This window comes from Chelon labrosus (genome assembly GCF_963514085.1).
Source record: "Chelon labrosus genome assembly, chromosome: 2".
In the NCBI taxonomy this organism is placed as follows: Eukaryota; Metazoa; Chordata; class Actinopteri; order Mugiliformes; family Mugilidae; genus Chelon; species Chelon labrosus.
In genome coordinates this window covers 31,437,300-31,451,298 of record NC_140338.1, presented here as the reverse complement: position 1 = coordinate 31,451,298, position 13,999 = coordinate 31,437,300, and the positions used below count along the sequence as shown (strand labels likewise).

The 13,999-nt window shown below is 42.0% G+C and overlaps 3 protein-coding genes across 3 annotated transcripts in view; 1 reads left to right on the top strand and 2 right to left on the bottom strand.

Annotated features, from left to right (window-relative positions):
• ube2o (ubiquitin-conjugating enzyme E2O) overlaps positions 1-1,669 on the bottom strand; it is a 34,698-nt gene extending 33,029 nt beyond the window's left edge. The window contains exon 1 of the mRNA XM_084566773.1: positions 969-1,669. Coding sequence (XP_084422899.1) covers positions 969-1,409 — 441 coding nt within the window. The 5' untranslated portion in view covers positions 1,410-1,669. The remainder of the gene's footprint in view (positions 1-968) is intronic.
• A 2,066-nt stretch (positions 1,670-3,735) lies between these two features.
• aanat1 (arylalkylamine N-acetyltransferase 1) lies at positions 3,736-5,601 on the top strand (the record flags this gene model as incomplete). The annotated part of the gene is made up of 3 exons (XM_084557667.1): positions 3,736-3,883; positions 4,206-4,360; positions 5,296-5,601. The coding sequence occupies 3 exons, from the start codon at positions 3,736-3,738 to the stop codon at positions 5,599-5,601; spliced, it is 609 nt and encodes a 202-aa protein (XP_084413793.1).
• A 1,121-nt stretch (positions 5,602-6,722) lies between these two features.
• Positions 6,723-13,999, bottom strand: part of LOC311504493 (inactive rhomboid protein 2-like) — a 30,531-nt gene continuing 23,254 nt past the window's right edge. Inside the window, exon 18 of the mRNA XM_084567631.1 lies at positions 6,723-9,989. Within this exon, the coding sequence (XP_084423757.1) occupies positions 9,558-9,989 (432 nt within the window). The 3' untranslated portion in view covers positions 6,723-9,557. The remainder of the gene's footprint in view (positions 9,990-13,999) is intronic.

The window sequence follows — 13,999 nt, the reverse complement described above, 5'->3', positions numbered from 1 at the left end:
ACACACTAATAAACTCATCCATCAGGGGCGTGGATAAAGAAATTCAGGTTACGTCAGTGAGAACTCATTATGTATTTGGCCTGTAGGTAAAAGTATATTTCTGATTTAGATTACTTTCACATCCAGTATTAGGATTGACTTTAAAAAGCCATGACTCAAAAGCCATTATGAGAAATCTGGTAAATAATCAGCTCACAAATAACTTATGACCTTTCCATGAATCAGTATATATATTTTTAATAAATTATTTAAAAAGATCTCTGGTTTCAGTTTCTCAGTTGCTGATATATGTTCTTCTGTGATGTATTTTGCAGGGTCTGTTGAGAAAATTAAACATTTGTTGGCATTTTCTGAACACAAATAATCAGTTATCAAAATTAGTCGATTAATTGACTAACCAAGCTTCCCTTTCCTTATCTGCATCAGGTCTCGGTCCAGAGTGGTTATAAATGGGATGCAGCTTTATTTGAGATACGGGACTAAGAGGCTTTTTAAATAATAAGGGTTATTCTTTTCCATACAGCACTTGGTTTGAGGCCAGGGCACACCCTGCTGAGGAACTACACTGAGTCGAGGATGAGCTAATCAATGGGCTCCAAACAAGTGACCTGCCAAAACCTCTTCACCCACACACAGACAGCTGCTACCCGGCCAGTCAGTCGGTTATGTCGGCAGTAGTAGCGGCTAGCTGGATGCAGTCAGGTGGAACAAGCCCTGTGTGTCCTGCCAGGACATGTTCAGGAACATGAGGCAGAGAGCTAAACTGCTAGCTAGCATGTGTGCTTGAATGCTAGCCAATTAGCCAGCTAGGTTGGACGTTTTAGGCAGATGGATTAGGTGAACCTTATCCCTGACCGGCTAACAGGTCGACTTATCTCCTCCAAAAACACAAAACGAGTCCAGCCCCCAGTGTCAGCCTGACATAATCACTCAGTGTCAGTGTCAACACATTAGCCGGTGTGTGGTACCTTTGTCTCCCTGATGTCCTGCTTTCCTCCTTCAGGGTACCACTGGACGCGGACAAATCCCCTACCGAGAGGCCGACTCGGGGTGTCAGCGGCGCTCTCAGTGTCCGACCCACCCGGGATCCCTCGCCCTCCTCCTCCACCTCCTTCTCCGCCACCACCACCGCCTCTCCCTCCGCCATCGTCGAGGTCCGAGTCAGAGTTAAAATCCTCCTCGCCGTGGATCATCCGTACGAGGCCAAACCGGACTGAGCCGCGATACCGCCCGGAGACCAAGTCGTGGGAGAAGAGCAGCCGCTGGGAGCCGTCCGCTGTGGGAGAGAGAGCCATGGATGGAGGCTCCGAGCACGGGCTCGCTGTGGGAGAGGGGCCCGGTGTCGGTGATAACGCCGTCGCTGCTGCGTCCGTTGTGGAAGCCGCATCCGATGCTACGGGCTCCGCCATCGCTGCTGTTGTCAGGGAGTGATGCTAGAGCGCGAGGATGACGGTGGAATGAAGAAAGCTGTAACCTGGAAGCAGCACGTGTTTACGTAGCGACGGACGGTTACGTTACCAGCGCAGTGTGAGAGCGTCATCACGCAGTGCCGCCTGTGACCAGTGGGGGGCGCTGTCAGCCAGAACCAGAGAAAACTGCTTTACTATTGTAAGCATTTTCCTGTGAGGAAAAATAACTGAATCAAAAAGCAATGAGCTGAATTAAACTGTATTGCATTGTAAAACTCTTGTTATTAATGAGTAAACAAACAGTCATTTATTTAATTAGTATTTTGTAATAGGCCTACTGATAATTATTTATGTTAAATTCTCATATAATAATCTAATATGATAAATAGGCTGTTCTGTGCATTGAACCCTCCACAGCTCTCCTCAGATTATCTCTCCTATGACACATTTCGCTGGTTTGGACCATACAGTCAATGGTTTGGACGGAGGAAAGGAACATGGATGTCTTTGTCTGGGGCCCGTGAACCCCTTATATTTTCCTTCACTATATGTGTTTTGTTTGCAGGGGAGTGAGAACTCATGAAGAAATCTCTTCTGTTCAGGGTCAAACCGACCAGCTGACTTAAAATCAAAACGAATGACTCATGAGGGTTTGCTGATTTGGCTTACTTGATGTCTGTCACACACGTCACTGCCATCCCAGTGGGCCCTGGCTTTATTATTTCTTCTGCAAAAACCTTTTGCCTGATGCATATCTGTAGACCAACTCTATTTTACCATTTTTTGATGTAAATGTCATGCTTGGGGGAATATGAATAGCAGTTTCCTCATTTGGTTCAGAATCAGAATCATCAAACACAGAACTGACCTCAGTATGGTCCTCATCTTCAGACACAGCCTCCTCTATTTCACTGACAGGGCTGTCACCTGTTTATGTCGGCTGCTTGAGTATATCATATGAAACTCCAGAGTGCAATGTTGGTAGGACTCCTGTTTTTTCCCTTTCCCTGTCAAGTGTCCACTCAATGTCTGCCCATGGTAACAGGAAAGGATCCGGTCTAAAGTCATCACAACAGCTGAAACCGGTGGTCATAAAGTTTATACAGTCCCTTCACTTTTCCTCTTTTATAATGTCAGTGTTAACCCTTTACATATAATTACTTTTTCTGCTTATTTTAAAGTACACACATCTATATATATATATATATTAATGCAATGTGTTTTTTAATTTAATATCTTAATCCCTAATTTGAATTCAGTGTTTCTGTTTCTGGCTATTTATCATGATTTGGTAGCAATACAGGAAAATAGTGAATAAGCATTCACACTGAATTTTATCTAAACAACAAGATATTCTTGTCTTTTGAAGAAGTTATCTTTTATTTGGGTTTATTGTGTGAATAAAGAGCCCTTGTTCAGTTGCACATGAACACTTACAGGACTTTATTAAATGAAACATGAGCCCTCGCTGTCAAAAACACCGGCTGATACCTTCACACATTTAAAAACTAATTATCTCATGGAGATAATTTGTAGCTCCTTAATGAGTTCATAATGAGTGCTACTGCATTTGTGTTTTATTTAAAAAAAAATAATAATAATAATTGTTGTGTTTGGTGGGAAACAGGGAATTCTTCACATGCAGCTTATTTAACCTTGAAGAGGTGACAAACAATGTAATCCCCTTAGAGATCTGGAAAATAAAGCTCGGAAAATATCCTGAACTCGACTTAAAGGGACGATGGAAAGTCTCCTTGAGAGAAATCACATGAAGAGAGGTAAGTCGAGTCCTTAAGAGGACCCACTTAAACAAGAAATCCCGAGAACCCGCTCTTCTCTGTGAGACAACATTAATTGACACTGTGATGGTTTACAAGTCAGAATCATTCAGCCTAACCCAGAGGAGCCTGTTTACTGAATGGTATACCTGACACTGGTCTTGACAGCAGCATGTTGGGAATGCGTCGGTGCGGGAGCTCCAACACATGATCAGTAAAATCCAAATCTGCTGCGGGTCTGATGATAATTCTCAACACACGGATAGCCCTCTTGACCCCGAGTAAATATGTTTATTGTTCCAATTCCTCACGGGGAAAGGAGGGTTTGGTCATCAGCTCTCCTTGGGATTATAAACAACCAGCCTGCGCGCCGGTATAAATACCCACGCTGCGCCACTCTCAGCTCACACACTCGGACGGACCTGTTACGCACGAAGCAGGCTCGTGTTAAAAGTTAGAGACGTTAAAGGAGACGTCCTCAAGAGATCAGATAATACGATTTCAGGGCTAGAATCTTTTCATCTAGTCTGAACATTTCTTCTGAGGCCATGTCGGTGATGAGCGCACTGCCGTTCTTGAAGCCGCTCCACATGCGCTCTCCGGTGCCGCAGGGCCGCCGCCACACGCTACCAGCCAGCGAGTTCCGCTCCCTCAGCCCCGAGGATGCCATCAGCGTGTTCGAGATAGAGAGAGAGGGTAAGCACCCGCTTTATATCTACTTTATTGACTTATATCTCTGTAGCTGTCTGCCATTCTTCAGGACAGGTCGTTACGCACATAAGAGTTCACTCATTCAGACACACACGGCCTCCACACAATCACAGGCCACTAATCTTTATATTTAGTGTTTGCTGTGATGGGAAGAGCACTACAAACTTGGCTTAACAGTGATTTGATTCTTTGCAAATGCGATTTTCCCTCCACAATTTCAATATTTTTACACCACACTAAAATATTACCTAAATGCAGCCTGCTATTTTCCTTGACTTTCCTCCTCCTCCTTCTCCTCCCCACCCAGCGTTCATCTCGGTGTCCGGCGAGTGTCCTCTCCACCTGGACGAGGTGCGTCACTTCCTCACCCTGTGTCCTGAGCTGTCTCTTGGCTGGTTCGAGGAGGGACGGCTGGTGGCCTTCATCATTGGCTCACTGTGGGACCAGGAGAGGCTTACCACGGTGAGACAGAGCACGGGACACCTGCTGGACAGTGACTGGCAAATAAAACACAAGACTTGGTTTAAAGCAGATTATCAGAGGAGATGAGATGAGACATTTTTGGTGGCATGTGGTCATAAATTCAGATTCTTGTGAGGATAAACACCAAACAGATCCACTTAAATCTCAGTGGAGATATACAGACAGGTGGCAGTGAGTTTCACTGTGATGGCCTCTAATTCAAAAGCTAATAGAAGATAATGGTTCAGAAAGACCAAGAGAATTATCTTTGTTTCCTGGTTTTATTGAAATGTGTCACTGCAGTACTAATCCTAACTGAAATTATGGCGAGGCAAACATTCTGTTATTAATATGTGGTGAAATACAGGACGCCATGCTAAGACTTTGTGTTCTATAAAGAAAAATAAGAGCAAAAATGTACCAAAATTAGAAAAGAAGTAATAGAAAGTGTCCAGTTTTTTCAGAACTGCAAATCAGCTTGGTGTAAAGGATTCACAGAGAGCAATGTGCTGGTTCTCAGAATATACAAAGGTCATAGGTCAGATATATATGTGTCTTTCAGAGTATTCACTTTGCAGCTAGATCCTATAATTACTTTGCAGATTAACATTCCTAAACAAAAAGTGATAACAGCTAATAAAATATGTTTCATAGACAACACAATTTAATAGTAAATGAAGAAGTTTCTTCATGTTACGGCTGAAGAAAGTGGCTGTTTTTCTGCAGAGCGTTTATCTTTGATACTTTACAGTTGGTTTATAACACCTCTGCTTCTCAGCAGGATAGTGATTGCAGCATTGGTCATACTTTTCTACACCTTTAATGCTCTTTGGCTTCTTGCTGCTGCTTTAAATGTTTCTGCTGAAGCCGAGGCCTCCCAGCAACACAGCATTTACTTGTTCTTGACTAAGCTTTTCTCTTGCTGTGTTGTGCAGGACGCCCTGACTCTCCATAAGCCTCTTGGCAGCACCGTCCACATCCACGTCCTGGCTGTCCACCGGACCTTCCGCCAGCAGGGCAAAGGCTCCATCCTGATGTGGCGCTACCTGCAGTACCTCCGCTGCCTGCCCTACGTCCGCCGCGCCGTGCTCATGTGCGAGGACTTCCTGGTTCCCTTCTACCAAAAGTCAGGCTTCAAGCCGCAGGGCCCCAGCAAGATTACAGTGGGGCCCCTTGCTTTCATCGAGATGTTCTACCCGGTCAGGGGCCACGCCTTCATGCGACGTAACAGCGGCTGTTGAAGACAGAGAGACGCTGATGTGGATTTTACCCGGCTATCAGCAGCGGTGGGACCTGTCCTCTGGAAACAGGAAATGCGATGAGAGCAGTTGTGCTGTGTGAGGGCAACCATTGCGGTGTTCGAGTTCAAACTTGGTCAGCAGGCAGTGAGACGTGAAGTCTGACAGTGAGCCTGCAGAGAGCCAGAAACAAAGAGCTGCCATCAGCTGCTTGGAGAAGATGTCTGAAACTAAAAGGAGAATTGTTTTTTAGTGTCAGCAACATGAAAGTCCAAATACATACAGTAGCGTTGTTTTTGTATAAAACTATTTTAATTTAATTTTGTAATAAATGCTGGACATTTATTGATAGTATATTGAATAGAAGGCAGCTGCCTTGTTCCTTGACATGAATCTCAATGAAGCCATTTAGGTAATAATGAGTCAATAATAGCTATATCTATATATGAATAATTGTCTTTAATAGCAGCTTTAGATGTTAGTTTTTGTATGTTACACTTTGCATAACTACAGCAATATGCCAAAGTTAATAAGTTAACTTCCAATAACTATGGACTAAACTACAAAGGAGGGATATGGGCAGTGTATTAACTCAAACATGCTCTTGTGTATGGTTTTATACTGAGGTTTAAGTCATCCTCTCGGTGAGTCTGTCAGGATAGTAAACATGATAGTAAACTGTAAGGCGTGTACATGTCTCTTGAAGATACTGTAGCCTTTCATAGAATACAGCTGAGAGTTTTGTATTTGACTATAAGAGTATATCACTAGAAGTATATCCGCTCCTTGAGTCTCCTCTCACTGTCACCCTGTAGACAGTCACCTTTGCCTCCTAGTCTTGAATCAAGACGAATACATTTTTTATTCAACAGTTTTGTTCTTCAAGTAATAAAAGTTATATTTTCAAACTTGTTCGCTTTAATATTGCCTCACTTATAAATATAAGCAGTAGCTATTTTAGTGGTTGCTGGGAAAATGTCACCATGAGGTCCGTATAGTGGATGTTCTGGAGCTGTTGCCTGTAAAATTTTCCTTTTGGGAGAAAATAAAATAAAATGAAGTAATTAATGACACAGCAAACAAAATGTTACAAACCTGAAATGAATCCTCTCAGACATACATACTTTCATTATTACAGGAGTGGCATTTATTTGGACTGCTTTATTACACAAATATTTTCACACATGAAACTGAACAGTAACTTGACCTGGCATTGATTTTAAACGTATTTCATTAAATAGAAAAAAAAGGGTGAAATTATTTGGTCCCAATGCAAACAGAGCAGTGTGGGTGCTGCATGTAGTCATGACAGTGGATGTGGGTTGTTGTGATACACTTCCCCACATGTTAAAAGGCACAGTAGAGAGGTTTCCTAAAAAAGGTGGACGTCCTAGTTCATACGCACTATCGTACGGGTGAAGAGTCGTGTGGCTGCTGCAGTCTAACACAGCGCTGATCGATTAAAACATCTGACTTATCCAACACTATTCTGTGTGTTGTGTTCTCAAAACACAGGATGATCGGTGAGTCAGACCCACAGGCTAACTCACATAATCTCATAACACACTTAAACTCACATAATCCTGCACACAACAGTCATTACCGTGGCTTTACTAACAGCTGGAGCCAACAAATACCAGAATTCTGAACAACAACCAAAGCACAGGGTATGAGAAATGTTTCACTTCAGCTGTTAGGAAATATTCCAGCTGCTGTTCAGATCGGGTATGAACATCCGTCCTGAGTGATCTGATCACAAGTGGCCAGCTTCAAGCTCAGGTGTGAACACAACTGAGACGCAGTGAGGACGCATTTGACTTTGATCACTCAGATCTGATTTGGAGGTGGTGTTGGCCACATGTGAACACACAGCGCGTCCCGTGTCAATATTGATGGACAACCTATTCAACTGTTGTCTTCTTGCAAGAGGGGAAATTTGCCTTATTCACTGAGAAAAAAATAAAAACACACAACCACTTTTTTGTCACCAAAATTGCCAGAAAAGACAAAAGGTCCTGAAGGTCCTGAAGTGTTGTCTGTTCATAAGTACAGAGAGACTTTTAAAATATTCTAAATGCTAGCTAAATGCAAGAATTAACAAATTAAATCATGGAGGTATGTGATTGTTTAGCGATGTTTATCACTGGTGTCTTTATTCACCCTTTACTACCGGAGCCTTTTCTTTCACTGCTGCCAACAGCACATTACTCTGCCTATGGACTCTTTTAGAGGCCAGTGTGAGCTTCATGCGGGTCTCCAGAATAAGTAACATGAGAGTGGAGATAATTAATTTCAGAGTGAGAGAGTCCACAGCTCATAATGTTCCACAGTTTGTATCATGCCCCCCCACACACACACACAAAACCGCGCCATTTGTGTTCCTGAAACAGCGGTACGTAGAGATCCACTGTTCTGATGCAGCACCTGTGCAATATTCTACTGCACCCCAAAAGATGTTTATTTGCATACACAGCGTGGAACTGTGATCAGATCTGAAGTGGCGGCTCGAACCCACATGTGGAGACGCATCTTAATGTCATGTCAAACACACTTACCTAAAGCTGGTCACTTAAGAGCTGATCACTCAGGACGCATGCTAATACCAGGTCTGAAAAGGACCTGTGTTACACTAATCACATTGGCAGGGACCCATTCAAACGGCAACATCTACTGAGGGTCATGGAACACAGCCCAGGTAAAACAGCTGCTACAATTACAGACAAATAATGTGTGCAAATAAACTGTATATGACAAGATTTCATCTTGTTTTTAAACTGTCTTAAACCATCTCTGTTGTACTGTTAACTACAAAGTGTAAATGGTTAAAAAAAAGTTTAAATGGTGTATTTTACAAATCTGTTAAAGCAGATGCACACAAATGAAGTGATGTCATTCTATGAATTCTTCTCACAAAGTCAAAAAATACAGTACAAAACTTGCTTTCAACCAACAAAAAGCCTGTGGAGATATTACTCCTAGAATAAATATTATGTTCATTATTTCTTTCGGAGCATATGTAGAAAATGGTTGAGGCACTGCTGTGTTATCAGATACTTTGTTGTGGAATTGGCATACTGAAAACTGACTGTGAAAACAACATACAGGTGAGCACATAAAAGACGCATGTGATATTCCTTTGGTAGGTTGTGATTAGAAACATATTCGTTATTCAACAAGTTGATCAGAAGCAGTATGCAAAAGTACACTGAGGAATCTTTGTAAAATGGCATAGTCTGTTCAAGGCAGCAAGTGGATACAGATAGAAATCTTGCCTTAGTTGACCACTGATATTTCACTTTAAATATTCCAGCTGCACAATTAATACTTGGAACTTACAGTAATATCACCTTTGCCATAACATTTCACTACTGCAAAGGATACTGTCACGCCAAGTGTACGTACACATACTATGAGCAGAGATAACAAAACATCTTTAAACTGTGAAAATATTCCTCAACGTTTTGAAAAGCAGCATAACCAATCGACTGCTTTCGTAGTGTTAAATCCAGGAATTACTGTAGGAAGCATCTGATGGAGCTCAGTTCACAAAAGGTCATCAATAACCCTATGCATCTCTGCTGATTGTCGTCCATGAACTTAAAGGTTACTCCTTCTGTCAATTATTACCTTCAGGTCCGTCCAGCTCTATGCAGTTTTAAAGTCCTGAGTATATTTTACCGTCTTCTGATTCTGAGCATTTGTTTCCCAGACAGTAAGTTAATATGAAAGGTCGTACCAGACTTGGTTAAGCAGTTTATGGAAGAAAGCAAATCAGCAGACTGTTGAGAATAGACGTTTCCTGTCCCATTCCTGTGGACTTCAAACAGATTCCTTACAAGGAAATTAAAACCTTGCCAATTTCTTAAGGGGCCGCAGAGATGACCATGTCATCAGTTACAATGTGGCAGACCAGCAGTACAGGCGCTGTGGTCCTCTCAGACCTTCCAGTAGCCTGGAGACTAGTGCACCACGTGTTCAATGTTGTGGTCTATATCATAATTCTCACAAAACTTGTTTGTGAAGGGCAGGCAGGTGAGGTGCTCCAGCCAGTGCCAGTTAATTGGGTAAATATAAAACCAAACAATGAGCGAGGCGGTCAGTCCAATGTAGGCCAACAACGAGACAGCAATGAGGATGCGTTTCCGGTACTTGTCAAATGTCCCGAAGGTTACGTAGGGCAGGAAGGCAAATGAAAGCAGCAAGCCGCTGAGGAAACCAAAGATGTGGGCGATGTTGTCAATCCATGGCAGAAGGCCGCATAGGAAGAGGAAGAGGACAATGCCCAAAAGTTTGAGAAAGGCCTTCCATGGCTTCTCCAGCATCTGCCAACCTTGAAAGAGCTCAACAAACAGGCAAGCAAGGAGTCCAAACTGAGAGCCCGCTGGACCCACCTGGAGGGAGAGAGAAAAAGAACAAGTCTGAGATGATCACACAACTACAAACAAAACAAAAACTGCAATTCAGTTGGTTCTAGTCTGGACAGGAGGTTCTTGCAAAGTATATACCAACTTAAAGCACTCTCCCCACACCGAACACATGAGATCTACAATACATGTAAGGGCTGTGACTTCATTGTTGCTGCCAATCAGATCTTTGATGGTGGCTTTTTTAGCCAATTCAGCACTCTCAATCAGCACCGGAAAAAGTTAGTGGGTGAGATCACTTTGATCAGTGCGTGAGAAGAAAAACAAGAGACAAAAAGTGAGCGAATGACAAGGATGTTTTTCCGTATTCACATCATCTGATCGTTCAAATACACAAATGTTTTCATAACCTTATCATCATCTAGAGTAAATAAACCGATCAGCATGTTTCAGGGGAGGGGAGCTCTGTTCAACAGTTTGTAGCTTCCTAGCCTCTGAGCTAATAGTACCTCCTCTGGTTTCCAATTTAGAATACAGACTCCTGCCACCAGCAGGTATGAAGAGTTCTTTCCTGTAGCCAGACCACACATGTGCTAGTTGGCTGTAATCTTTGTGGTGTGTTCAAGTTTAACTTTTAGTCCAGACACAGGAAACGTCATCACAGTGTACCTTAATTAACGGTAGTTCTTTGACGTCAGTCCAGGCCTTATGAAACGCATCTTTAAACATCTTTAAAAAGCTTACTGGCAACACAGGGCTTTTAGGTGACTGTATCGCCTCTACTTATTCGGTTATTAATACAGTCCAACACCCAGTACAAATAAGAATTACATACTGAGTATGTCAACCAAGTGGTAGTCTGTTCCTGACCTCTGAATTGTTGACACTTTATGGATATGTTCAGGTATAAATAATGAGAAATGCCGCTGCCATCAAGGAGTGTCATTGCTATGGGGTGGGGGTGCCTGGCCTGGTCTAGGTGGGTGCTACATGTCTAAGTAACATCCACATGAATGCCAGGTCCAAAGTTTCCCAGCAGAACATTACATTGTCAAAAGCTGGTCGATGTTATTTACTTCTCCTGTCAGTGGTTTTAATGTTGTGGCTGATAGGTGTGAGTTACAATTATTTAAACCAACTCATCAGGACTGTCACTTAGAGACTTAATCCAGCTATAGGAAACTGCAGATACTTTAACAGACATATGACTGTAACTCATAAACATGTCCCTTTAGTCAAAATATTAATAGTGCTATTCTGACTTAATGTAAAACATAAACACGTATGGAGAAGTTTTGAGTGACTTTCTGCGTCCTTGTCCAAGTCTTATGAATTTGAATGTACTGTACAGGTTCAGCTGTAGCTACAGTTAGTTATAGGTCCAGATCTGGGGAAGAACTACAGTACGAGCCTGGGTCAGATGATATAGGTGAGCAGATTAGAGTGACGTCAAGCCTGAGTTTGGAGGCTTGTCCTGGTCAGAGGCAGGTGGCTAATCTAGGAAGACATTAAACGTCCACAAACAGAAAAAGAGCATGGCACTACACCCACACTCACTCCCCCAGACACGCAGGCTGACATAGTCCTCATACGGCCATGGTCACTCGCCACTGGCTTAGGTGGATAAAACTGGGAGGTCATCTTTGTGAACATATATTATTCAACATTAAACAACGGAAACGGAAATAATATTTTGAACGTGCATTAATATGTGTGTCAATGAAACTCAGCTATTTTCTTTTGACTAAAAACAGCAATATCAGACCATTCTGGTTTCCACATGAATTTGTCCACTGACAAGTACAGACCCTGTTTCCCTGCTAATAATCAAAGAAGAAATATCAATTGAACTTCAAGGGAACTTTGTTGATGTGAAGATTGTAAGTCATCCAGGTCCAGGGATATTCTAAACAAAGCTAACACAAAAGCAGCAGCACTTGTTAGAGTTCATTTAAAGATATTTCACCATAATCCAGATCCCCATCTGGTCATTGGAGGACTATCTCTATCAGATATCCAGGAGAAAAGTGGTGAATAGATTCTCAATATTTATGTACTTGGCAGCACATTAGCAATGTAACGTTAACCTTTTTTTTATTAATGATATACTGTAAATGAATGCTCATGTGAAAGTACAGAAAGGAAGATCTGTTCACACGTTTTGTTTCGATTCCTCTGCGGTTAGTTCCCTTCATTACATCTGCTTTCTCATGATGACTAAATCACTTTATTCTCCATTTCAGTTACTCTCATCTAATGATTCATTTGCCTGTTTTCTTAGAGGCAAATGGCCCCAACTCCCTGTTTTTTAAATTCATCCAGGGCTCCTGTTCGTATCTCTGACATTTGTTCTACGACATCGCTCCTCATTGAAGTCTAACCGACTATTTAAGTGGCTGTCACTTCCATGAATAGTCTCTCTTTGTTAAAATACCATTACTGGTATCATTGATTACATTTGTCACATACAGAAAGAAAAAATCTGGTCAACGTAAGAGAAGTCAGTGAAATGAAAGGTGAGTGATGAACAGATATAGAGATATTGTGACTTTATGACACTAGTCTTTTTTCAGAAATGCACTGTTTTCATTATTTCTACACTATATTCTTTCAAAGCTTTTCATTAATCCATCATCATGATTAACCTGATTAAAAATTTCAGTGCATTTTACCCATCTGCAGCGCAGAATGACTCTGCATTTCAGGCAGTTTGTCCAAGTAGAGTTATAGTCACGCATGCGCAAATGGCCTGTTAATCCGCGTGATGGTAACTCTACTTGGACAAGTTTTAGAAATAGAAAATTCTGTGAGCTATTTTACTGGCAAGAATTATCGTTATTATTCCAGTCACAGCTGTCGTTTCCAATAATTTTTCTCAAGCCATTGGGCCCCCTTAACTCAGCGGTTAAAGGATAATCCGTTTAAGACGCTTCTTTAAGTGGATTGACCGCCCTGTGTCGTGCTTCACATGTGCTTCCTCTGGTTATTCCTGGTGTGTGAAGACCTGCGAGCTGGTAGGTGATAAGGAGAGCTGGATGGAAGTGGGATTTCTGTCTCTCACGTCACTGTACGTCATGGTACGTCATGGTACGTCATGGTATGTCATGCTAAGAGCTACCTTATGTCACAGTAGGAAAATATTAGATAAAAGCAACTGAGCTCAGCTTATGAAGATCTGAATGAAATGAAGAGTAAGAAGAATGACACATTTCACGTAACTTATTTTTCATGTATTGATGTAAATTTGATATTTGCACCATGTAATATAAACAGGATCAGACACCACTGAAGTTAAAATGCTCTCCACAACAACTGCCCATCAGATAAAACCTATTTATGTGTAGACAGAAGCATCACCAGACAAGTCTAGTCAGTGCAACAATTGTCTTTGTTTAAAAAATGTAATCCATTCACTAAATACTGTAGCAGTGGCCTTTGTCAACTAGCACAATAGTATTAAGCTAATCTCTTACAGGGGAAATTAGGCTGAACACATACACAGACATGTCGGTAAAAAGTAGGTAAGTCAGAATGTATTTTCCCACATATTTGGAAATAAATATACATAAAAACAGGTATCTGAGTTATTGCTCTGACCGGTCAACACTGGTCAGAGCAATTTAAAAGCATGTACATACATCACCTAAGACTCAGCAGCCACTTTCTCTCTCTCACTTACTCTAGTGTACCAAGAGGATTGCGTCAGCTTTCCATCAGCACATCCGACAGGACACTATGGAGTGGATTAACTATTGTCCAAATTACACATATGAAGCTACATCCTGTACAGTGAGGTTACAGATGGACCAGAACATGGGTGTGGCAGCATAAATGATCTATTTAATGCTCACAGTAACACCTTGCTCCTTGTTCCTGGAGCTCCATGCTTGATCACTGCACACTGTTCAAACACACATACTCTGCTATAACTTAAAACAAACAACACACGATAATCACAGAGGACGGCGCTGCTCTCTTCACAGGAAAGAGTCTGCTTCAGGAAAGTGCTCTCACGTGTTGTCGACTTAGGCTCAGTT